We start from the raw sequence: 25,208 nt of genomic DNA on the forward strand, positions 1-25,208 counted from the left end.
TTGCTTTTCTCCGGCTCGATTGGAAATAAGCGGTGGCACACAAATGTTGCAAGTGAACAAGCGCAGTGTCACCGCTGTTGGGCATATCTTTCATGGCATGAGAGGAACATCCATTTGACATGGGAAATATTCCTCAAGGTCGAGTTGGCTGAGAAAATCTTGCCATGTGCAGATTGATACGGCCAGATCACTTGCAGAGTATTTTCCTAATTGTGCAGAATTGCATCGTGTTGCCTATTGCTTTTTATTATTCAAAGCATTTCCACTCACTAGGATTTGTAGGGCTAGAATAAAGCTGGAACTCTTTATTGTGTTCGAGACACACAAGCGCTCTTGTAACTTAAAGATGAGAAATTGGAGCTTCTGATGTCCACTCTGCTATTCACTAAGCTCATGACCAGTCTCCTGCCTCATCGCTATCTTTTCTGTACTTACATCAATGTAATTTTATCCATTTCATTTTCTAAAGTTCCAATCTCTGGTTTGAACATACACAGTGACCAAATGTCAACAGCTCTCGAGGATAGATCTCTCTTTTCCCCCTCTTCACTACCCACATCCTCCTCTTCTCCCTTTTGTGAAAAAAAAACTCCTTTTCATAATAGAATCTTCGGCCAAACTCCTTTTTCTGGAAAAAAAAACAATGTTAGTGAGATTTCCTCTCTCCTCTGAACTCCCAGGAATGTAGATTTATTCTGAAAATGAAAATATTGGAGCTCCCTTCCTACCTGCATGAAGCAGTGTTGAATCCATTAGGCCAACACTGAGCGCATGGCAGTTGTAACTTCACTCCGACCCTAAACAATTGCAGCAAGGTTTCTTTTCTTGTATAAGCTGGGCACTCAGCAAGAAAGGTTCATGTGGTATTTACTTAGCGAATTGCTTGCTGTGTCCCCAGACAATTTTTCTTGAATTCATACACAAGGACACCCAGATGTCTCCACATACCAGAATTGATTTCCCAATCTGTCAACAGTATTCTGCATTTCTATTTTTTTTTCTATCAAAGTGGCGAACTTCAGATTTCTGCAAGTTAGATTCCAGCTGCCACATGCTTGTCCATTGACTTTCATTGACCTGAATTGCTCTGCAGATTCTTTTGCGTTCTCCTCAAGCTTTCTTTCCCACTGAAATTTGTATCGTCAGCCAACTTCGGAAGGTTACTCTGTCTCCTCTGCTAAGTCTTGTTGTCACCACTAACTAACTGAGGCTGAAGTGTTGATGCTTATGGTAGCCTGTCAATCTGAATATGACCCAGTTATTCTAGCTGTTGTTTATGTCCGTTAGCTACTCCTCAATCCATGATTAATATCATACTCATTGATCCAAATACCACCATGTACCACCTTGTGGAAGAGTTATTCAAAATCCTACTTTATGACTCTAGATTCATTCTCTTCCCATTTTCTGTTAATTCCTACCCATTTTGTAATGCTCATCCTCAAGAGGCTTGTTCCATCCTTGATTTGAGGTACTGATGTAGAAAACCATCTTGATTGTATTCTGTGATCAGCACGTCCATACTCTCGTTGGGAAATGTTGTTTGGAGGAATTATTCAAGTCTTACAGAGTGTGTTTATCCTTGCGACAGATACCCGTGACTTTCTGACCATTACCTTGCTCAACACTGCAACAGTTGTTTTGGGGCCCACAATTATTTATTGCCCTTTAGTGATTTCTCCTGCGATCCCAATTCATTGTACTACTTGATTTTCTGAACTAAGTTTCTTTCTGTTGACGATCTTTATCCTATTTATATCCATTTAGCACGTCTTTTAAAAATGCAGTGACCTGAAGTATTTAATGCTTGTTCTTGGTCATTCAGCACCCATATTTCTGTGATGGTTGATGGATCAAATCAATTTGTTTGTCTCGATGCTATTCATCTGCTTTGGAAGCTTTTTTGCCCATGAATGTAATGCCTTAACTTGCATTTATTTCTGTTTTTCCATGGTGCCATCCTAGTCATGAGCACCCCTTGTTTCTTTCCTAAGTTTTTTGTCCACATGCATTTTGTGTACCTTTACCCAAATAGTTGTCTTATTGTTCTTATGCTGTTGGAATTACTCACAAGCCCATTCAATAATTTCAAGTCCTAGTTCATTCGTTGCCAGGATGCGAATCCCAGCTGGGTTAAGAAAGTCTTTCGCAACAGAACAGCTCCCTTTTTCTTGCCTACTGATGTCATTGCCCCTGAATCAAAGACCCTGCCTACCACACCACTTCTTCAGCGTTATATTTAACCTTGTCATCTGGTTGGCCAAATGCCCGTTCTCACATGGATCACTGGAGGATGCAGAGATTATTGCCATCATGTTTCTGAATGTTAATCTTAGCCCTGGTTCTTCAACTTGTTCAGGACAATCTCCTCCTTAGCCTTTTATTCTTAATTTCTCAACGGATTGCAATAACTGGATCATTGGACTTGTCAAAGTTACATTCCAGCCGTGCGAGATGTACTTAAGTTTACATTAGAGTGGTGCTGGAAAAGCACAGCAGTTCAGACAGCATCCGAGGAGCAGTAAAATCGACGTTGTGGGCAAAAGTCCTTCATCAGGAATACAGGCAGATTGCCTGAAGGGTGGAGAGAAAAATGAGAGGAGGGTGGGGGTGGGGGGAAAGTAGCATAGAGTACAATAGGTGAGTGGGGGAGGGGATAGGTCAGGGAGAAAGGGTGGAGTGGATAGGTGGGAAGGAAGATACGAAGGTAGGACAGGTCATGGAGGCAGTTCTGAGCTGGAAGGCTGGAGCTGGGATGAGGTGGGGGAAGGGGAAATGAGGAAACTGTTGAAGTCCACATTGATGCCCTGGGGTTGAAGTGTTCTGAGGCGGACGATGAGGCGTTCTTCCTCCAGGCGTCTGGTGGTGAGGGAACGGCAGTGAAGGAGGCCCAGGACCTCCGTGTCCTCGGCAGAGTAGGAGGGGGAGTTGAAATGTTGGGCCACAGGGCGGTGTGGGTGTTCCAGAGATGTTCCCTGAAGCGCTCTGCTAGGAGGTGTCCAGTCTCCCCAATGTAGAGGAGACCGCATCGGGAGCAACGGATGCAATAAGCCTTGGGCCAAGGAAGCCGCATTGCCTTTGGAATTTCCAATCATGGCTATTGACTGTTTAATTGTACTGTCCCACATGATGACGATATCCCTTTTGACTCAACCATCTTTCATGTCCTGCCATACTGTGGCATGATGACCCCTTATCAGAGTATCTAAGTACCACTTTGTCTGCCAATGCCAGTTTTACAGCTGTGCGCTGACATTTCTGAAAAAGCATATAACGCAGGTGTGCCTATCTGGGAATGTAATGCTCTCCACAACTTCCAGTTTCAATTGTAACATATCACCTAAGTTGCTTCCCATTTGTTTTTATTTGTTCATTTGGTCACTGTATATGTATCTCATTCTTTTATTTGATGCTTTAGTTCTTCGTTTTTAAAACTCATTTCTTGATCATTTCTTTATTTATAAGCATGCTTCCTTGGTTTCTGCTTTCGGATATGACGTCGCTTAGTATTATTTTCTCCCGATGCAGTTTGTATCTCTCGCCTTCTGTTGCAGATATGTTTCAATATTTGGGATTGCTGTTGGTGGCCCCCCACACTCCTAGTGCTACTCCTTTTCTGTTGCTTCTTTGTAAATACCCGGCATTATTTGGATTGCTCCTCATTCTGTCATGCCTAAATACTTGGGGTCACTCTGGGTGCACATGACTGTTCTGCTGTGTTTGCCATGAGATACTTGGGGGTTTCTCCCTCATTCATTATTGCCTCACCTTTATGTTGCTGCTGTACCATCCATCACTTCAGCTTCTCAGTTACTTGTCCGTGCTTTCTCTTAAACTAGAAAGAGCAGCTTTTCGAGAAGAAGATTTTTTTCTAAACTATTGCTGTCCTCTCCCCATTTCCTCTTCCGATACAGAACTACTTCAGTGCTCAGGTGACCTGAGTTAGTCCTTGTCAGAAGGATTGGCCTGTGGAGTTTAAATATCCTTTTTGCCTACTTTGGGAAGTGGAGAAGTGAGGGTACTGAGTTTCCTGTCCAAAAATTAAAGATTTGTCACTTTGTTCATTGTGCGATGCTGCAAGCCTAGTTAACTCAGATAAAAATTTTGATTTGGGATTTTGCTTTGGTTAAGTGTAGAAGTGATTACGAAGTTGCATCCATTTTCAAACAGCAAGTACTGAACTGTGCGAAAGGACCACGATTCTCACTACTAAATTAGTACTTCATTGTAACTTTTGTCCTTGGTTATGTACCCATGAGCATATTTAATTTAAGCTGCTACTGCCTTCTGCTTTGTCTCGTGTGTAATATTTGCTGCCCTGTTTGTTTATATTGTTTTTATTTTCTAGTCTACATCGACTGTATTGGGCCGTTCTTTTTTTGTTCCCCACTCCCCTCCCCGCACCAGTGATACCGGCTTGTGTCTTGTCAGTGATTATACTTTGCCACCTTTGTCAGTGGTGAGTTCCTGATCTTCGCTGTGCGGATGCAGGGTGCTCCGAACAGAGTTGAGGTACTTCCCCACTGAAAGAAACCAGTAAATGCAAGTGCTCCTGTTCTACCTGCAAGAGTCAGAGCACTCACTGGCAAGAGTCTTGAGGTTAGTTTGCCTCACCCTGTTGTTTGGGAAGTGGAGGAAATCCATCTCAGCGAGCTGACCGTTGGCACTTGAACTCTGAAACTTATTTGGTGTTTGGAGTTGAATCTTCAGCTGCACAAACAGCACTTGAACATAGGATATTGGTGCACCCTCTTCGGGCTGTGGAATGTTCAATTGTCGCTGACTTGCTGCTGTAGTGGAAAAGAAAACATGAACCTCCAAGTGGAGCAACAGAAAAAAAGAGAATTTCTGAATCGAAAGTAATCAGCAACCAGGACAGTGTAACTAATAGTTATCCCTTAATTGGCTTGCTATGTTTTTTAGATTTGTAGACATCAATGCTGCTGCTTTGCTCCATACACATTTTGCAGCTGTCCAAATACAGGTTTTCAGTTGTCAAAGACTGCTTCCCCACAAGCCAAGGATTCTTGTAGGTGGGTATACCAGAGTAAATTCCTTCCACTAATATCAGGTTTTTCTACATCTGCAGACAATCAGGACTCGTGGAGCTGCAAACGTGAAATTGAGGATGACCAATCGCTGAACAAGGACATTGTGACTGAGAAAGACTTGGACCTTTTTCAACACGTTCAGGAGCTTGCATTGGAGGTAAGATGAAGCACAGCAATATTTTGATGAACATTGGCTTGAAATTTACTGACTAGAGGATCAGAGATAAGGTAAATAGTTTTGAGATTTGCAGGAAATAGAAATGTGATAAGCTGATAAGAGTGAAGTCACTTTGACTGAAATTTTCCTTCGCAGTTTTGTAAAATAAAATCATTGGGTTTATTTGCAAATGAGAGAGAATAAATTGGCATCAGATGTATTAGAATATTCTCCATGATAGAATGTCGAAGTACGAAGGACTTGAATCCAAAGCTCCAAGTGCAACACCCAATTGGATGTGGAGAGAAAATGTGTACGGCCAGCTGACTGTATCACAAAGTACCATGTTGGTAGGTCACTGGCTAATAAGTGGTTGAGAAAACAGAGTTACTACACTGCAAGCAGTGGGGATTTTGAGCTGAACAGTGCAGTTCCAGGTCCAGCTACATTATATTGGTAACCCAAATGTAGTTTTGTATTGACAAGAAGAAATCCCAGCAATAGTGAGTTGGCTAAGAAATGTACATGAGGATGTGACTTAAACACTGCTTGCCTGAATGTGGTGGTTTGTTTGCTAATGTGCATCATCCGTTGCAGCCAAAGTGTTAACATGCCCCGCTTGTTCCTGTTGACCAACAGAAAATAGATTATCCAGAGGATGTGTTATAAGCTCTGAGTTCTGAATTATTCTGAAATTCTTTTGTACTTGTTAATGTCCATCAGTAAAGAAGTATGAGCAGATTTTTCCGAGGCAAAATTTGAGTTTCTTTGTTACTTTCAAAGGAGATGTCGTGTTGAGTAAAAGGTATCTCTGTGCTGGTGTGACTGACCTGATTGTCGTCAAAAGTTCAGGTTGGTATTGGGTTCCTATTCACACACAAGTATAGAAAGAAGAGTGTTAGTGGATAACAAGGAGCAGATCGTGTACAACATAGGTCAGAAACCACAGAACCTTCTTTCACAGTTCCCTTGGTTCCGCAAATCAGTACCAAACTGAGAACTTCTTTCTGAAAGGTGGTTCTTTGTTACTCATCCAGTTGTGGCGGGTCTGTGCCCAGGAAGCCTCCTTTTTCAGAATTTGTTGTTCATTGTTCAGATCTTTTCTTGAGTTACTGTTTCAGCTTTAGCTGTTTTGTCTTGCCCTGTCTTTCAATTACCACGGGTCTCATTGTGTAGAAGTGTTCAAGTCGAGGAGAGGAGCAGTTCATTTTTTTTTTGAGAAAGCTGTCAAGTATGATTATCTGTCAAACTCAGTTTGCAGTTATTGACTGGGAATTGCTTGACCCAAATGCAATGATCTTTGTGCTAGAGAATAAACAAAACAGCTGGATTGCTGAAGTGAATACACCTTCAATTCACTTGTACTTGTTCTCTGCACAGTTGGAGCTGATGATGATGAGAGAGCCCATATTTCGACATTTGCCAAGTGTTGTTTCGCTGATGTTTCACCCAATGAACATTGGACGAGATGCACTTACATTGAACCTTCAATGTAAATCATGAAAGCAAATCGCAGGATTGGAATCAGACAAAATAATGGATTGCAAACTAAAATTAAGAGGCTGTTTAAACCAAAAGTATGGGTAAAGAGGTGGCCTTTGGTGGGGTGGGGGTGTGTGCTGTACCAAAATAAGGTCCGAGCTTAAGGCCCGACACACTTGAAGGTATGGTTGTTGTGAAGAAAGGAGAAGATGCAGAAGAACCTGCAACAACAACTTGTGTATCCCCTTTAACACAATCAGATGTCCCAAGGTGCTTCAGTTCATGACACCCAGCCATACAAGGATGTGTTGGATCAGCTGACCAAAAGCTCAGACAAGTAGGTGAATGTTAAGAAATATTGGAAATCTGGAAGGAGAGGTAGAAAGTTGTCGGAGGTGTATTCCAGAGTGTATGTTCCAGGCATTTTAAATTAAGTGACCACTGGTCGAATGATCAATTTTAGGACTAATATCCCTTGTGGACTAATGTTCTGCCAAGGCAGCCTCCTAAGATCTGCGCAGACAGCTACTTCTGCAAGTGGAAGCCCCAATTGGCATGTGCAGAACATGGCAGCATCAATGTAATGGAAGGAACATTGTTTGGGGCTGCACAACAGGTCAGGATTAGAGAATGCTGCAACGTTTCTTCTGTGCTGAACTACCACACACACACACCGATTGGCATCTGGATGCTGATGCTGCACGTCTGTCTCAGAAGTCTGAGCACCGAAGACAAGTTACAGGGAGTATTGTTGTGTTTACGGATCACGGGAGGGCCAAGCTCATGGAGGGATTTGGAAACATCTGAGAGAGCATGGATGACAATTTTAAAATGAAAACCTTACTTGACTGTGAGCCAATGTAGAGTAACTCTTGTCTGTGGCGTTGGGGTTTGGGAATTGGTACAAGGTAAGGCGTAGGCAGCAGCTCCATTGCCCAATTCATATCCGTGCCCTAACCCTGTCTTCAACGAGTTGTTCTGTTTAACTGTATTCGGCACAGACGTGCATGAGTGCACGCACACACACACCTCCTCCTCCTCCTCCCCCCCCCCCCCAATGTAAATGTGCTTTCTTTGTTGACCTCTTTCCTTTTGTCTTCTGCTCTTTTATCTCTGGTCTTACAGCTCCTATGTGTTCACTTCATTCCTGTTACTGCTACTTTCAGATTGAGGGGCAGTAGGTCACATGGATCAGTGTTTCTTCTTAGCCATGAAGAAAGAGACTTTACCATTGACAGAGACTCTTGAACGTCATCTTGAAACTTGCTGAAAAAGTACAAGAGATTCTCGAGACATGTGAATGATATTATGAACATTACTTACTATGCTATGTCTGGTTAAAGTTCACCGCAATTAGATTTGTCAATTCTCAGGGAAACAAAGGCTATATGAGGATTTCGTGGCAGATGAGTTGAAACTGGTGAGGTTGGCCTATGTTATGGAAGTTGAAATAAGCCCATGGTAGTGATAGGATGAACATGAACAAGGAAGCTCATCTCAGTGTCCCGTTTTGATAAAGTACGTGTGAAGGGATTGGCTTCATATCAGGTGATTGTTGGGAGAGGGATGGGGTCAGCAGTTGGAGGTCGAATTTAGAAATGGCGAGTGAAAATAATAGCTCCAGAATTCTCAATAATGTACTGGAATGAAATAGCTACTCATCTAGTCCTGAATGTCACAGAAGCAGTCTGTTAATGAAACAACAACAGATGGCTCTCGAGAGCTGTTGGCAAGGTAGAGCTGGGTGTCAGCAATGTAAATGTGAAAGCTAATGCTGTGCCTTTTAGATGATGCCACCAGAAAAACGGTGTTGAGGATAAAGAGAAATGATGTGGGCTTCGGATAAAGTCTTCACATACGCAAGAGGTAATGGTACAGTGGTTTTGCCTGTAAGCTATTACACCTTGTGGGTGCTAGGCTGCATCGTTGGGCCAATCTTCAGCCATTTTGCTGTGGTGTTAGGCAGGATCATTATCCATTCAGATTTGACTCGAATGAAATCCTGCCTTTGGTGGAATTCTCTTTCGTTCCTCAGTGTTCTCTTGAGTTCAAACCTATGGAGACTGGCATTGGTTGACTGGAAGATATCATGTTCAAAGCACAGTGCGATCCAATGGTTGTCACTTTTAATTGTATCTTAGGCCAAGGCCAAGGCCCTATTCAGATATTTTACTGAGTCTTGTGGATCTTTTCAGAATGCTAACAGTTGGGCAGTGGAGATGTTTTAAGCAGCAGGTTTCAGTCAGAAAGCTGACAGTTGGCACAGTGGAAGGCCTTTAGGAGGTGAAGTTCTGTTTCACACATATAAAAAGCTGGAATTGCACTGCTCAGTCAGAGTCAGCCTTGGAAACTGAGTGGCAGGCAGACTGAAGAGAAGAGATTGACAAAGTGAAATCAAGGCAGTCAAGATTTGAGGGAGATCAGAGTTCTGACCTTGAAGTGAGAGGAGCTGAGGTCCCTTTTTTGGGGTTGGGGGGTGTTGTTGGACTGCTTTAAAGAATTTCCATGACTCACTGGCATCTAGGTGGATTCCTGAGAAAATTCAGTCTCCTGTCTTGGCTATATCTGCTCTTTATTGTGTGGTTTCGTTGTAGGTTGGATCATGTTATTTCTGTTTACTCATGTTTGCCTCATGTTAAATCTGGATTTCAGAGTATAAGATTGTTTGCTTTTTGTTTTCTGTATACTAAGATTGCTTTATGAATTTAAATCTGTTGAATCCTGTGGTTTTAATCTGTGAGGAAATAATTCTGACTTGCAACTTGGTCAGCTTTTAAAGCTTTGAGTTTCTTGTCCCTCACCTGAGAGTAACCAGATTTGGCCGTCTGGTCGAGAATTGTAACAGCGCGACTCAGGAACCCTGCAGCCCAAAGGGCCCAGGAATGAGGGGTGAACCAGGCTCACCAGGGGAGTATTGAATTAATTTGAGTCACAAGGTGAGGGGCTGGTGAGCGTTTCAGCAACAGAGATGCTGTGTTGACAATGGAGCTAAGAATTATTATGGAAATAGGCATGAATAGTCTTGGTGATTGTATGGCAAAGTGGCTAGAAGCTTGCCCGAGGTGAAATGAAACACGAGGGTCCCAACATGCTCTTTTCCAGTCTCGTGACAGTTGCCAGTGACAGTGATGGCGCTTGTGCAAAGGACTGGACTTTGTAGTAGAGACTGAAGACAAGGGCTTCAGTGTAGTTAAGGAACATTGCTGCTTCCCAGGAACTGCGTGTTAGACCAGCAGTGTGACAAATGAGCAAATGTGCAGGCATTGTTGGGGACTGGTGAGATAGTGTTTGATGCCACTGTTGTCCATCTGCAACCTGATCTGTTTCCACACGGGATCACCAAGGGGACAGCGGACAATTATGGAATAGGATGAGGCCACTGAGAGAGAGAAAAGAAACCATTGCAGGTGACATTGGCATGAGTGCAGTCTCTCTCCTCTCCGTGTCAGAGAAGCATTGGAGGATGGTGGTCTGCTCAGTCTATTGTAGGTTGCGTGCAAGTTTTCACATCAGGAAATGTTTAAATAATGGCATGCAAAAAAATTGGTATTCAGCAGTGGGTGAGGCGCAAACAAATAGATTAGTGAGCCTGACGTCAGTGGTGGGTAAGTTGGTGGAGGGGATTCTGAGGGACAGAATTTACATGCATTTGGAAAGGCAAGGACTGATTAGGATAGTCAACATGGCTTGGTGCATGGGAAATAGTATCTCACTAACTTGATTGAGATTTTTGAAGAAGGGATGAGGAGGATTGATGAAGGCAGAGCAGTGGATGTCAGTAAGGTGTTAGACAAGGTTCCTCGTGGTAGGCTGGTTAGCAAGGTTAGATCACATGAAATACAGGGAGAGCTCGCCATTTGGATACAGAATTGGCTTGAAAGTAAGGGACTCGGTTTTGGTGGAGTGTTGCTTTTCACATTGGAGACATGTGACCATCGGTGTGCCGCAAGGGTCAGTGCTGGGTCCACAGCTTTTCGTCATTTATATAAATAATTTGGATGTGAACATAGGAGGCATAGTTAGTAAGTTTGCAGAAGACCCCACAATTGGTGGTGTGGTGGACAGCGAAGAAGGTTACCTCAGAGTACAATGGGACCTTGATCAGGTGAGCAAATGGGCCGAAGGTGGAATTTAATTCAGATCAATGTGAGGTGCTGCATTTTGGAAAGGCAAATCAGGGCAAGACTTGTACACTTTATGGTAGTCATGATGTACCAGTGTTGGACTGGGGTGGACAAAGTTAAAAATCACGCAACACCATGTTATAGTCCATCAGGTTTATTTGGAAGTACTAGCTTTCAAAGTGCTGCTCCTTCATCAGGTAACTCGTGAGGCAGGATCATAAACCACAGAATTTAGATAAATTCTTTCTTTTGCTGTAAATTCTGTGTCTTATGATCCTGTGCAACTAATTATCTGATGAAGGAGCAGTGCTCCAAAAGCTAGTGCTTTCAAATAAACCTATTGGACTACAACCTGGTATTGTGTGATTTTTACATGAAATGGTAGCGTGCTAGGGAGTGTCGCTGAGCAAAGAGACCTTGGTATGCAGGCTCTTGGTTCCTTGAAGGTAGATTTTATTCCTGATGAAGGGCTTTTGCCCAAAACGTCGATTTTGCTGCTCCTTGGATGCTGCCTGAACTGCTGTGCTCTTCCAGGACCACGAATCCAGTAGATATGCACGTAGACAGGGTAGTAAAGATGCCATTTTGGTACGCTTGCCTTTATTGGTAGTTGCATTGAGTGGAGGAGTTGAGAGGTCATGCTGGGCTATAAGGGACATTGGTTAGGCCACTTTGGAAAAAGTCAATTAAATTCTGGTCCTCCTGCTGGAGGAAGGATGTTGTGAAACTTGAAAAGGTTCAGAAGAGATTTACAAGAATGTTGCCAGGGTTGGATCGGCTGAATAGGCTGGGGCTGTTTTCCCTGGAGCGTCAGAGGCTGAGGGCTGACCTTGTCGAGGTTTATAAAATCATGAGGGGCATGGATAGGATAAATAGCCACGGTCTTTTTCCCAGGGTGGGAGAGTTCAGAACTAGAGGGGCATAGGTTTAAGTTGAGAGGGGAAAGATATCAAAGGGACCTCAGGGGCAACTGTTCTGTGCAGAGGAAAGTGCGTGTATGGAAGTGGTGGAAGCCAGTGCAATTACAGCATTTAAAAGGCATCTGGATGGGTATCTGAATAGGAAGGGTCTAGAGGGATCTGGGCCAATGGGACTCGATTAGTTTGGGATATCTGGTCAGCATGGACAAATTGGACCGAAGAGTCTGTTTCCGTGCTGGACAAATCTTCGACTATAAATCAGTATTAAGAGTTTGTATCCACTGTTAATAAATTGTTTTTGGAGATCACATTGTGTCTGTTTTGGGGCTGTGCTGTAAAAGTGAGGGAATTCCTTTATATATGACATGGCTATAGTGTTTGAAGTGTTGGGATTGATGATGGAGTAGTCTTTCACTTTGCATGTAAAGATAGCATTTTATTGCCGGCAGCTTGAAGTTTTGGGTGGATCGTCAAAGATGAGAAAAAGAAATATTGAAAAAGGGAGTGCAGTTTGACCAATTTGCAAAGTGTTTTCCCCCAGTCTGCTTCGCGATACGTAGCATGCTGCTATAAATAGCAAGCATGTGCTGTGTGGAAAACTGTGGGGGAAAAGAATAACTAGCAACCTTGGGTCCTCAAAGGATTAAGGCAAGCTGCCAGCATTGTTCTCTGTGCCTGGTGGTTGCTTCGTTGAAAATAAGGAGCAGAGTGTTGGTCACGTGACGTGTCACAGCTGCTGCAACACATCAGTGGCCAGGGAGTTAAACCACAGTTAACGCATGCATAGAGAGAGAGAGAGAGAGCGAGCAAGCCTTTCTCTGTTCTCTTCCTCTCTCTGCACCTGGCTGAAAGGAAAGTTGTTTTTAAACCTAAAGTACTGTATCACTTCTGTTAACCCGTCAACATATGTGGCCGTGCTGCGTGCGCGTACGTTTTCTCCTACCTAGCCATGTGCAAGCAGTTGTACTGGAGCCGAATGTCAGCATTTCCATTTGGAATCCAACTCGGAGAGAGGTGGGAGCATGAAGGGAGGGGTTTGATGGCCTATGCATTGGCACAGGTTAGAATATCACTTTCTGTACTTGGTGTTCACTGAATGGTCATCTGGTTCAGGGGGGTTACTGGGTAAGCTGTGCATTTGTACAGTGGCGAGCGGAGATCATTGCAATTTCCTTTTATTTTGCTGAATTCAAGTTTTCTTTGCATTGGTGCGTCCCACGTTTGGAAACTTCGAAAATAGTCAAGTTTAAATGACTTAGCTTGCAAGTTTGTTAATTGGATCCTGTAAAGCATCTGGTTTCTGAATTTTATTTGTCAGGTTAATATGAAGAACACCATGAATTGTGGGGCATGTGAAATCTGGGCACATGAGTGTATTTGTATGAAATAAGGTATATGGAAAATGGATGACTGCAATCACTGTACCCCTCAGGAAGGGTGCACAATAACAACCCAATTCGTTTGTGAACAAGGAGCAAGACGTCTGCAAGGGTTACATTTGTCCTAATTAGTCCAGTCCTGATGGCAGTAAGTGATCAATAGAAATATAGGAAATCAGTGGGCATGAGAGGATCCCCAGTCTGGGTAGTATAATGCGATCAAATGATAATCTTCCCGTCCAGGCCAGAATGGAGTTCTGACAATAGGTCCCCACGGCCATTGCCTTTCGTATTCAAGTGACACTGGGTCATTTCTCCGCTCTGTGTCTTTTCTCGTTTCCTGACATCAGTTTCATTACCGGTTGGAATGGTGAGGGGATAGTATGAGCGAGGCAGGAAGCAGCATAAGTTTGTGTATACCAGGGGGTGGGAGTCATGAGTTAACGAGGAATCAGAAGGAAGTGTTCTTGCCAACACAATGCATTCTAATTCTGATTGTGAGGATCAGTCATACTGGTGCAATTTTTCGTTTATGTCCTCAGGGGAGGTGATAGTCTGTGATCTTCCAAACTAATTTCTTTAGTTCTGAATCTTATGGTGACCTCAAACTTCCCCATCTTTCTGCAGTGCAACAGATTCTACACTTAGTTATGGAAGTACCCCAATTAGTGGACCTCTGGTACTCTGTGCTTGGTTGACATGATACGTCTACCTCCAAACTTAGGCAACATTTGATTGATGATTGATAGCAAATTAACCTCCCTTTATCTCATTGCAAATGCTCTGCTCCTTCCTGTCCATACCTACCTATTCTTTGTGACTATCAGGTTTTGCATGTCCTAATAGATAGCTGTACAGTTGAGTTCTCCTTGTATTCATATTCAACCTTGTTTGTTTAGTTCATTTATTTTTGCCAGGAGAAAGTGACGACTACCGATGTTGGAGGTCAGAGTGGAAAAGTGTGGCACTGGAAAAGCACAGCAGGTCAGGCAGCATCCGAGGAGCAGGAAAATCGACATTTCGGGCATAAGCCCTTCATCAGTAATGTGGCTGGAGAGGGGTCAGGTGACGGATGGGGAGGAGAAGGGGGCTGAGAGATAAATAGGAGGATGGGGTGGGGCTTGGGGAAGGGAGCCGGGAAGGCAATAGGAGGTGCAGTTGGTGGGGGGTGATAGTAACAGACGGAATGGAGGGTGGAGTGGATAGGTGGGAAGGAAGATGGACAGATAGGACAGTTCAAGAGGGTGGTACCAAGTTGGAGGGTTGGATCTGGGGCGAGGTGGGGTGAGGAGACATTAGGAAACTGGTAAAGTTGATGTTGATGCTGTGTGGTTGAAGAGTCCCAAAGCCGGAGATGAGGCATTCTTCCTTTAGTTGTCAGGTGGCTTGGATTTAGTGGCGGAGGAGGCCCAGCACTTGAATATCCTTGGTGGTGTGGGAGGGGGAGTTGGAGTGGTCAGCCACAGGGCGGTGAGTTCTTTGGTACGTGTGTCCCAGAGATGTTCCCTGAACCACCCCACAGGTTGGTGTCCTGTCTCCACAATGTCAAGAAGACCATATCGAGAGCAGTGGACCCAGTCGATGAGTTGTTGGGATGTGCAGGAAAATCTCTGCAGGATATGGAAGGATACTTTGGGGCCTTGGACGGAGCTGAGACGGGAGGTGTGGGCACAGATTTTACACCTCTTGTGGCAGCAAGGGAAGGTGCTGGGTATGGAGAGTGGGTTGGTAGGGCTGTAAACCTAATGTGCACCTTCCCTTGTCGCTGCAAGAGGTGTAAAACCTGCCCTCCCCCCACCCCCAACATTAGGGAGGCAGGACAACGCCAACTCGGGGAATGTTTCAGGGAACATCTTTGGGACACGCACCAAACAGCCCCATTGCCTGATGGCCAACCACTTGAGCTCCTCCTCCCAGTCTGCCGAGGACATGCAGGTCCTGGGCCGCCTCGACTGCCAAATCAACTGTCACTCAACGACTGGAGAAAGAACGCTTCATCTTCGGCCTTGGAACCCTTCGACCACATCGCATTAACATCGACCTTGACTAGTTTCCTAATGTCCCCTCCCCCCACCTCATCCCAGATCTAACCCACTGACTTGGCACTACCCTCTTGAACTGTGCTACCAATCCATCTTGTTTCCCACCTGTCCCCTCCACCCTCCCCTCCCACCCATTACTATCACCCCCTACCTGCATCTACCTTCCCCCAACCTCCACCCACCCTCCTATTTATCTCTTCAGCCCCCTTCTCCCTCCCACATTCCTGAAGAAGGGTTTATCCCTGAAATGTCGACTGTCCTGTCTGGCCTGCGTCTCAGCTTTTCTAGCGTCACAGCTTTTGACTCATTTCGTTCTGCTGCCATTTTGGATCCAAGCACACAAGTGCAGGCACAGTTGACTGGATGATTTTGTTTTGTGTGTATAACAAATATGTGATCAATTTCAGTTATTTTTTACTAAACGTAAGAAGTGGGTCTCGTCTAATCAAGCGTTATTTGATTTTTTACTTCTGAAGTCTTTTCCACTCGCTGTTCAAACCCTTCAGTACTCTTTGAACCTCTGGATTATGCTGCTGTACTTCCTTAGATAAGCCTGCAGCTTCCCTATTAATCTCTCCTGACATCCTCTGAAGGGATATTGAGCTCTTTGTAATATTTTCATTGATTCCATTGAAAGTTGCAGCAGGGCAAGCCAGGAGCAGCACCAGGAGTCCACTGTCCCCTGAAGACTACCTAATCTGATAATATAGTAAGCTGTTAAACCCATACTTGCAGCCACCTCCTGCCATCTCAAGTGGTCTCACAACTTCTGTTATTACTTCAAACATGGAAGATTATCTCTGATCACTTCATTGTCTCTCACCACCCAAAAAGTCCTCAACCTCCACCTTGTGCCAGTTCCCACACTTGTAGAAGCTGCCTCCCATTTCACTTCAAAATATTTATCAAACATGCAAACTGCTGAGCAGTGATCCTCTACTCATTCAGACATTTTCTGGTCAATTCTTTTTTCAGTCACCCTCTCTTCTAGCTTGTGATGCTTAATCCCCCAGTAAAACCATTGACAGTCCCTCAGCTGTAACTTTGAATGATGTCCTAATTTCTGTATCCTTAAGACCAAAGGATCCAGACTCAAACAAATATGTTCAGGAAATGGATCAACCAGATCTTCTGGACCATATCAAACAAGATTGGGTCTTGCGCTCACCTACTGAAATAGCAGTCATTGTCAGGTTCTTCCTGGGAAGCAAGGATGACCTCTACCACCTTGTGACTGCAAACTATCTGCTTGACTCCTGTCTGTCTGTGTTTCTTCCTCAATCTCACCTCCAGCAACATGGTTTTCTTTGCGACTGGCATCGAGAGCTATCCAATCAGCTGCCTCTGCTACTTCCATCCCTTCTCCGAGCTCATGTTCTGTTCCTATTCATGCTCATTATAAACAACCAAGTCAGAAATGATCAAATTGCAAAACTATGAAGATCATCTTGCTGAAATGAAGACTGGTATAACGTGCCTGTTCCAAATCTTTGTCATAGTTTGGCAGTCCATTTGAAAGTCTCCTCAGAAACCCTTCAGTGGCCCTGGGTGGTTCTGAAACTATTTTAGAAGAATTCATTATTTTACCTCAGTTATTCAGTCTCCTTCCAAATCTTGTGAGCTTGTATGATCGTAACTTGTGTTGCCTTCAGCTGAGTTATTGACTTATCTTCGTTCTTCTGAGAACTGTTTCCTTGAAATGTGTAAAATTATGTTTTTATTAAGTCAGAATTGTCCTCAGCTTAGCTGTTTGGTTTCTTGAGTCTTGTTTTAAAATGTTTCTGCTGCTTACGTTTGATTTCATACAGTTTTTTTCAAAATGCTCTCAAGATAAAACTTTCCTAAGTGACTGACAAACAAGGCATTCCAAACAGAAGATTTACGGTGCCTATAATATGTATTACGAACTTTTATCCCGAGGTTTATGGTTGTCTAAGTTGCTACAGTTGGTTGCATGAGTGATTAGGTCTTCAGAACAGTGTGTCATTCTAATTCTGCCATTATTGGCTCACAAGATGTTGTTGTTGAGTTAATCAGACCTTGACGACCCCTTGTTGGTCGTTTAATCTTTGTGAAGTAATTGAATTAATAACCATATCGAAGTTGGAATTTATGTTGTTGCAGTTAATTCCAGGATCTTGCACGTTTATCTGATGCCTTCAATTCCATGACTCTGTTTCCATGTTTATTGAAACATGGGCCTATCCTGGTTGATGTACAGAAGGCTAAAAGTTAAGGTTTCCTTCTACTCACGTTTGACCTAAGTTTTGAGGTGTTCATGTAAGCTTAGAACAGAGAGTCGCAATTAAAGGTAGCATCTCAGACTGGCAAATAGTTTAAAATAACTCCACAGGATTAGAAATGGGACCTATTCAGTCCACAAAACAAAATGTTGTGGATGCTGGAAATTTGACATGAAAGCAGCTGGTGGGAGCATCTGTGGAAACAATCTAAGTTATGGATGTAGTTTTGCTCGCTGAGCTGGAAGGTTCATTTTCAGACGTTTCGTCACTATATTAGGTAACATATTCAGTGAGCCTCTGAAAAATCATTTAGAGGCAGTGAGGAAGATGCAAAGAAATGGTGACTCAGTGATATTAGAATGGAGAGGTGAGACCTAACAGACAAAAGAGAACTGACTCAAGCTCTTTTCTCTCACCAAGGAGAGTTGTGGGAGGTGACCTGATGGAGATCTATGAGATGAAAGCCATTGATAATCTAAGAGTTGATGTTACCACTCTCAGAAGAGACAAGTACAAAAAGGGTCTTAAATGTAAGATAGCAATAAAGCTATGAGAGAATTAAGGAAAATATATTTCTTTTCACCAAGAATATGGTGAGAATGTGGAGTTCCACACCAAAGGCGTAGTGGTTGTCAATTGCTGATCAATTAAGGTAAATCTACATCAGCACACAACTGAGAAATTAATGGCAACGTATCTTGATGAGATGAAATTAAGAAGGCTGAGTGGAGGTTCATGTGGAACCTGAAAACCAGGATGTACCTGTTTGGCAGACACTGGAAATACTACTTAGTTGTTTCTAAGATTAGTGATAATTTATTGAGCCCTTCTGTGAGGTGCGCATAGTATTGTGCTCCCTTTGTGCTGACTCATCACTATTTTAAAAGGGAGCAGAATGCCATTTTTCAAACATGTGAGAAATATGGTTCAGTAACAAAGGGAACAACATTGTCGTATGGATTCCAAGACAAGCTCTGGCATGATTGAAGTATCATTGATTTGTGGGCTTCTAGGTTTCCATTGGAAGTCAGACTCACAGGGCAAATGGTCCTCAGCATTTCACAATTTTATATGTGCATTCGGGAGAAGCAAGAATGTACAAGGCCCATTGCCTGGAAGTCAGTATGTGCAATTTAAGACATTGTGTGACAAGTGACTTGTCTTGCTGTGATGTGAATCCTTGAAGGTTGTGTGCTATTTTAGCGCATAATGCTTCTGAAAACCTGTAAGTTAAAATATGTCATACTGGTAAAAGTCTCAAGGACTGAAGCAGATATCCCGGTTCTGATCGCTGGATGCATATGGCATAGTTTTGTTGCCTTTAAAGAAGTCTGAGGCCAGCTGGAAGCAAAACACACTCTTTCAGTGATTGTCAAACATCTGACTGCTCTTGAGAGCAGGATCTAGAATTTAGCAGATGCAGTGCTCTGTTGATGATTTTGTTTATCTCCAGCGAAAACATGTTTCTTTGGGTTTCCGCAAATGTAATTGGCAATGATGCAATTGTTTCATACTTGCGCAAGGTATTTTCTCTCATTAACTGCATCACTGATACAGCCACGCCCATGTGTGGAGAAGTACTGTTTCGAATAATTGTTCAGACCTCTGTCGAGGATGTACATGTGCTTTGTTCTCGTTTAGTTTCTTGCACCATATGCAGCAGCTCTGGAAGCACAAGAGATATTTTGATGGTGAAGTTCAGACTGATATGTCAATTCTGAATTACACATCTTCCATCTGCCAAAGAAGATAAGCCATTGCTTCAAGTTGTAATTTTTTTTTCTCATTTCAGTCAATAGGATTCAGTGGACATACACAGAATTACAACATTGAAAAAAACCATTCAGAAGACGCCTCTTTGTCGCCATTCGCACTGGCACACAAGCATCTTCATTCACACAACCACATCCCCTCATTCCCCCTTTCTTCACTGATCTGATCTCATCAAGAGTGTTTGGTTCCTGTATTAGCTGCTGTTCCAGGAACTGAATCCTAGAACACCACTTCTGTCATGCTCTCTATTGAATCTCCTAACTTGTACTCTTTCCTCAATGGCTATTCGTTCTGGGCGTCTTGAGCAACAGTTTGGCTCTTGCTGCCCTGCTTCATGCTGTCATAATTCGAAACGTTTATTGTAAGAACTGCTTTTTTAGAGGTGTTTTAGGTGTTGGAGCTGAAGTCCTCGGAGTCTAGGAGCAGTAATTCCGATTTCAAAAGGTGTTGAATTGTTTTGGAACTTTGGGGGAAGAAAGATCAAAACAACGGGACTTGAAAAAGGAGGGAGAGAGATATAACCAGAGACCACATGGTCAGAGAATGAAACGAGAAAGAAACCTACAGTGCTGTCTGACACAGCAGTGAATCTGCGAAGCTACTGCTTTTGCTGTTTTGAGTTCAAGTATCTCTGGACATGGGAGTATGTCTGAGAAAAATTACAAAGCAGCAAAGTTTACAGTTGACCTTAGATGAACCTGTGTGAGAGAGCTCACAACCTCAAAGAAGTCAATTGCGTAGTTTTTAAGTGTAAACTTGATGTACTTTGTCTTTGTAAATGACAATAGTGAGTAGAGAGGGTTCCTTTCTGATATATTTTATTGAGATCTGTCTCGATTAAGTTGTAAAAATACAAAACATAGGTACTAAGTTAGCCTGGAGTAATGGTTTTAAAGCAGTAAGATTGCTATTTTCTGGGTCTGTAGATTGTTAAGATGCAGAGGTGGCCTTTTGTAGAGTGACGTGCTCTTGCTGTCGGGTGAGGGAGATGAGGGAGTGTTTCCATGTTACTCCATGAAGTAAGTATGTTTGGTTGCAAATCCTATCAGATTGCATGGATCGGTTGGAGCAACAGTTAGAGACATTGAGGAATTTACAGGAGTTGGGGGTGTGACGGATGGCAGTTATAGGAAGGGAGAAAAACTGCAGATACAGTCAGGTAGATGGGTTACCTCCAAGAAAGATAGAAGAGGGAGGCAGGTAGTACAGGAGTCTTCTATGGTTATCCCCATCTCAAACAAGTATGCTGGTTTGGAAAATGTAGGGGGTGATATACTCTCAGGGGAATGTAGCAAGACCAGCCAAGTTTCTGGTACCGAGACTGGCTCTAATGTAATGAGGTAACGTTCAGGTTCCAAACGATCGATTGTGAAAGGGGACTTTCTAGTCAGAGACACACATAGACATTTCTGTAGCTGACAGTGCGAAATCAAGGTGGTGTGTTGCCTCCCTGGAGCCAGGATCAAGGATATCTCAGAGACAGTGCAGAATCTCCTCAAAGGGGAATGGGACCAGCAGGAGATGGTTGTACTCATTGGAAGTGATGACATGGAAAGGAAAAAGGATGAGATTATGAAGGGAGAGTATAGGAAGTTAGGCAGGAATTTAAAAAGGAGGGCCTCAAAGGAGTAAGATCTGGATTACTCCAAGTGCCACTAGCTAGTGAGGGTAGGAATAGGAAGACAGAGCAGATGAATGTGCGGCTGAGGAACTGGTGCAGCGGAGAAGGGTTCATACTTTTGGATCATTGGAATCTCTTCTGGTGTAGAACTGACTTGCATAAGAAGGATGGATTACCCCTGAATTGGAAGGGGACTAATAGTCTGGCAGGGAGATTTGGGAGAGCTGCTCGGGAGGATTCAGACCAGTTAAGGTGGGGGGAGAGAGTGAGGAAAGAGATCAGTCTGAGACTGGTACATTTGGGAAAAGGAGCAAGTCAAACAATCAGGGCAGGCAAGAACAAAGCAGAGAACGAGGTAGGACTGATCAATTAAACTGCATTTATTTTGATGCAAAAGGCCTAACGTTGAAGGCATAATGAGAAACGTGGGACTGGGATGTCATAGCAACTTCAGAGACATGGCTCAGGGATGGACAGGACTGGCAGCTTAATGTTCCAGATACAAATGCTACAGGAAGGATAGAAAGAGAGGCAGGGGAGTGGCATTTTTGACAAGGGATAACATTATGGCTGTACTTAAGGAAGGTATTCCTGGGAATATGTCTTGGGAAGTTATTTGGGTGGAACTGAGAAATAAAGGGATGGTCACCTTATTGAGATTGTACTATAGACCCTCCCCCTAATAGTCAGCAGGAAATTGCAAAACAAATTTGTAAGGAAATCCCAGTTATCTGTGAGAATAATAGGGGGGTAATTGTGGGGGATTTTAACTTTCCAAAAAGACTGGGACTACCATAGTGTTAAGGGCTTGGGTGGAGAGAAATTAAGTATGTCCAAGAAAATTTTCTGATTTAGTCTGTGGATGTGCATAATAGAAAAGGTGCAAAACTTGACCTACACTTGGGCAATAAGGCAGGGCAAGTGACTGAGGTGTCAGTGGGGGAATACTTTTGGGCCATTGACCATAATTCTATTAGTTTTAAAATAGTGATGGGAAAGGATCGACAGGATCCAAAAGTTGAAGTTTTAAATTGAAGGAAGGCTAATTTTGATGGTATTAGGCAAGAACTTTCAAATGTTGGGGGCAGATATTCACAGGTAAAGGGACAGCTAGAAAATGGGAAGCCTTCAAAACTGCGATAACGAGAGTCCAGAGACCGTATGTTCCTGTTCGGGTGAAAGGCAAGGCTGGTAGGTGTAGGGAATGCTGGATGACGAGAGAAATTGCTGAAAATGTGTTGCTGGAAAAGCGCAGCAGGTCAGGCAGCATCCAAGGAACAGGAGAATCGACGTTTCGGGCATCAGCCCTTGTTCAGGATTGGTTAAGAAAAAGAAGGAAGCTTATGTCAGGTATAGACAGGAGAGATCGAGTGAATCTTTAGAGTGTAAAGGCAGTTGTAGTATACTTAAGAGGGAACTCAGGAGGGTGAAAAGGGAACATGAGAAAGCTTTGGCACATAGATTTAAGGAGAATCCAAAGCGATTTTACAAATACATAAAGGACAAAAAGGTAACCAGGGAGAGAATAGGACTCCTCAAAGATCAGCAAGGCAGGCTATTTGTGGAACTGCAGCAGGTAGAGGAGATACCAAACAAGTATTTTGCATCAGTCTTTACTGTGGAGAACGACATGGAAGTTATAGAATTTCAGAAAATAGACTGTGGCATCTTGAAAAATGTCCATATGATCGAGGAAGTGGTGCTGGATATCTTAAAATGTATAAAGGTGGATAGATCCCCAGAACCTGATCAGGTGTACCCTCAAACTGTATGGGAAGTCAGGGAAGTGGTTGCTCGGCCCGTTGCTGAGATATTTATATCATTGGTAGTCACGTGTGAGGTGCTGGAAGACCGGAGGTTGGCTAATGTGGTGGAGCATTTAAGAAAGGTAAGGAAAAGCCAGGGAACTATAGACTGGTGAGTCTGACATCAGTGATGGGCACATTGTTGGAGGGATTCCTGAAGGACAGGATTTACATGTATTTGCAAAGGCATGGACCGATTTGGGATAGTCAACATGGCTTTGTGCGTGGGAAATCATGTCTCACAAACTTGATTGAGTTTTTTGAAGAAGTAACGAAGAGGATAGATGAGGGCAGAGTGGTGGACATCATCTATATGGACCAGTAAGGTTCCTCATAATAGCCTGGCTGGCGAGGAATACAGAGTGAACATGTCATTTGGATACAGAACAGGGTGGTGGTGAAGGGTGCTTTTCAGTCTGGAGGCCTGTAACCAGTGGTGTGCCAGAAGGATCGGTACTGGGTCCACTGCTTTTTGTCATTTATAGCAATAATATGAATGTAAACAAAGGATGTAAAGTTACTAAGTTTGCAGATGATACCAAAATTAGTGGTGTAGTGGACAGTGAAGAAGGTTACCTCAGAATACAATGGGATCTTGATCTGATGGCCCAATGAGCTGAGGAGTGGCAGTACAATTTAATTTAGATAAATGCAAGGTGCTGCTTTTTGGGAAAGCAAATCTTAGCAGGAGGTAAGGTCCTAGGGAGTGTTGCTGAACAAAGAGACCTTGGAGTGCAGGTTCATAGCTCCTTGAAACTGGAGTTGCAAGTAGATAGGACAGTGAAGAAGGCGTTTGGTATGCTTTCCTTTATTGGTCAGAGTATTGAGTACAGGAGTTGGGAGGTCATGTTGTGGCTGTCCAGGACATTGGTTAGGCCACTGTTGGAATATTGCGTGCAGTTCTGGTCTCCTTCCTATCGGAAAGATGTTGTGAAACTTGAAAGGGTTCAGAAAAGTTTCACAAGGATTTTGCCAGGGTTGGAGGATTTGAGCTGTAGGGAGAGGCTGAACAGGCTGGGGCTGTTTTCCCTGGAGCGTCGGAGGCTGAGGGGTGACCTTACAGGGATTAATAAAATAATGAGGGGCTTGGATAGGATAAATAGACAAGGTTTTTTTTCCCTGTTATGGAGGACAAAACTAGAGGGCATAGTTTTAAGGTGCGAGAGGAAAAGTATAAAAGGGACCAAAGGGGCAACTTTGTCACGCAGAGGGTGATACGTGTATGGAATGAGCTGCCAGAGGAAGTGGTGGAGGCTGGGACAATTCCAGCATTTAAAAGGCATCAGGATGTGTATGTGAATAGGAAGGGTTTGGGGGGATATGGGCCAAGTGCCGGCAAGTGGGACTGGATTAATTTAAAACATGTGGTCGGCATTGTCGAATTGGACCGAAGGGTCTGTTTGTATGCCATACAGCTCTATGACTCTATAACTCTATCTGAGTCTGATCTTGTAAATTGTGTTGGGGGTGTAAAGAATACAACAAACTGCAGGTGTTTATTTGATTTCTCATCCCATTGTCAGGAAGATCTGGTGGATCAGAGGCGCTGTGTTGGGAATTTCAGATCACATTGTGTGTTCTGCAAAAACACATGGTGGCTAATCTGCTGAAGCTGCAACTTCAGAGTGTATAAGGCATCTGGAGTCACTGTAGTATGCAAAGTAATCTGAAAGTTTTGTTGGCAGCATGTTTCAAGAAGTTTTCACCCTGCTGCGACAGAGTACCAAAAATAAATTATTTCTGCTTAATCTTGGTAAATACGAGTCAGGCTTGGCTGGACTCTTTGTCAATGCTGAGTTCCTTGACTTGGGTAGGATGCAGAAAGAGATCCATTAGAAAGGTACCGGGAATTAATTTTCCATGATGTGAAGAAGAGAATTCAAGAAGTTGGGATTATCCACAAAGCAGAGAAAGTTTAAGGTGTTTGATCATATTCAAATCAGGAATGGTTTTAGAGTCATAGAGATTTACAGCATGGAAACAGACCCTTTGGTCCAACCCGTCCATGCCGACCAGATATCCCAACCCAGTTTAGTCCCACCTGCCAGCACCCGGCCCATATCCCTCCAAACCCTTCCTTTTCATATATCCATCCAAATGCCTCTTAAATGTTGCAATTGTATCAGCCTCCACCACATCCTCTGGCAGCTCATTCCATACACGTACCACCCTCTGTGTGAAAACGTTGCCCCTTAGATCCCTTTTATATCTTTCCCCCCTCACACTAAACCTATGCCCTGTAGTTCTGGACTCCCTAACCCCAGGGAAAAGACTTTGTCTATTTGTCCTATCCGTGCCCCTCATAATTTTGTAAACCTCTATACGGTCACCCCTCAGCCTCCGACGCTCCAGGGAAAACAGCCCCAGCCTGTTCAGCCTCTCCCTGTAGCTCACATCCTCCAACCCTGGCAACATCCTTGTAAATCTTTTCTGAACACTTTCAAGTTTCACAACATCTTTCCGATAGGAAGGAGACCAGAATTGCACGCAATATTCCAACAGTGGCCTAACCAATGTCCTGTACAGCCGCAACATGACCTCCCAACTCCTGTACTCTATACTCTGACCAATAAAGGAAAGCATACCAAACGCCGCCTTCACAATCCTATCT

General features: G+C 43.5%; 1 protein-coding gene across 8 annotated transcripts in view; it reads left to right on the forward strand.

Moving 5' to 3' along the window:
- The window catches only part of LOC140459731 (histone acetyltransferase KAT6A-like), a 261,877-nt gene that overhangs the window by 183,630 nt on the left and 53,039 nt on the right, over nucleotides 1–25,208 (forward strand). For all 8 annotated transcript variants that reach the window (XM_072554188.1, XM_072554189.1, XM_072554186.1 and 5 more), the window contains one exon: nucleotides 5,090–5,208. In XM_072554188.1, the coding sequence (XP_072410289.1) occupies nucleotides 5,090–5,208 (119 nt within the window). The remainder of the gene's footprint in view (nucleotides 1–5,089; nucleotides 5,209–25,208) is intronic.

This window comes from Chiloscyllium punctatum, chromosome 35 (assembly GCF_047496795.1).
Source record: "Chiloscyllium punctatum isolate Juve2018m chromosome 35, sChiPun1.3, whole genome shotgun sequence".
Classification (NCBI taxonomy): Eukaryota; Metazoa; Chordata; class Chondrichthyes; order Orectolobiformes; family Hemiscylliidae; genus Chiloscyllium; species Chiloscyllium punctatum.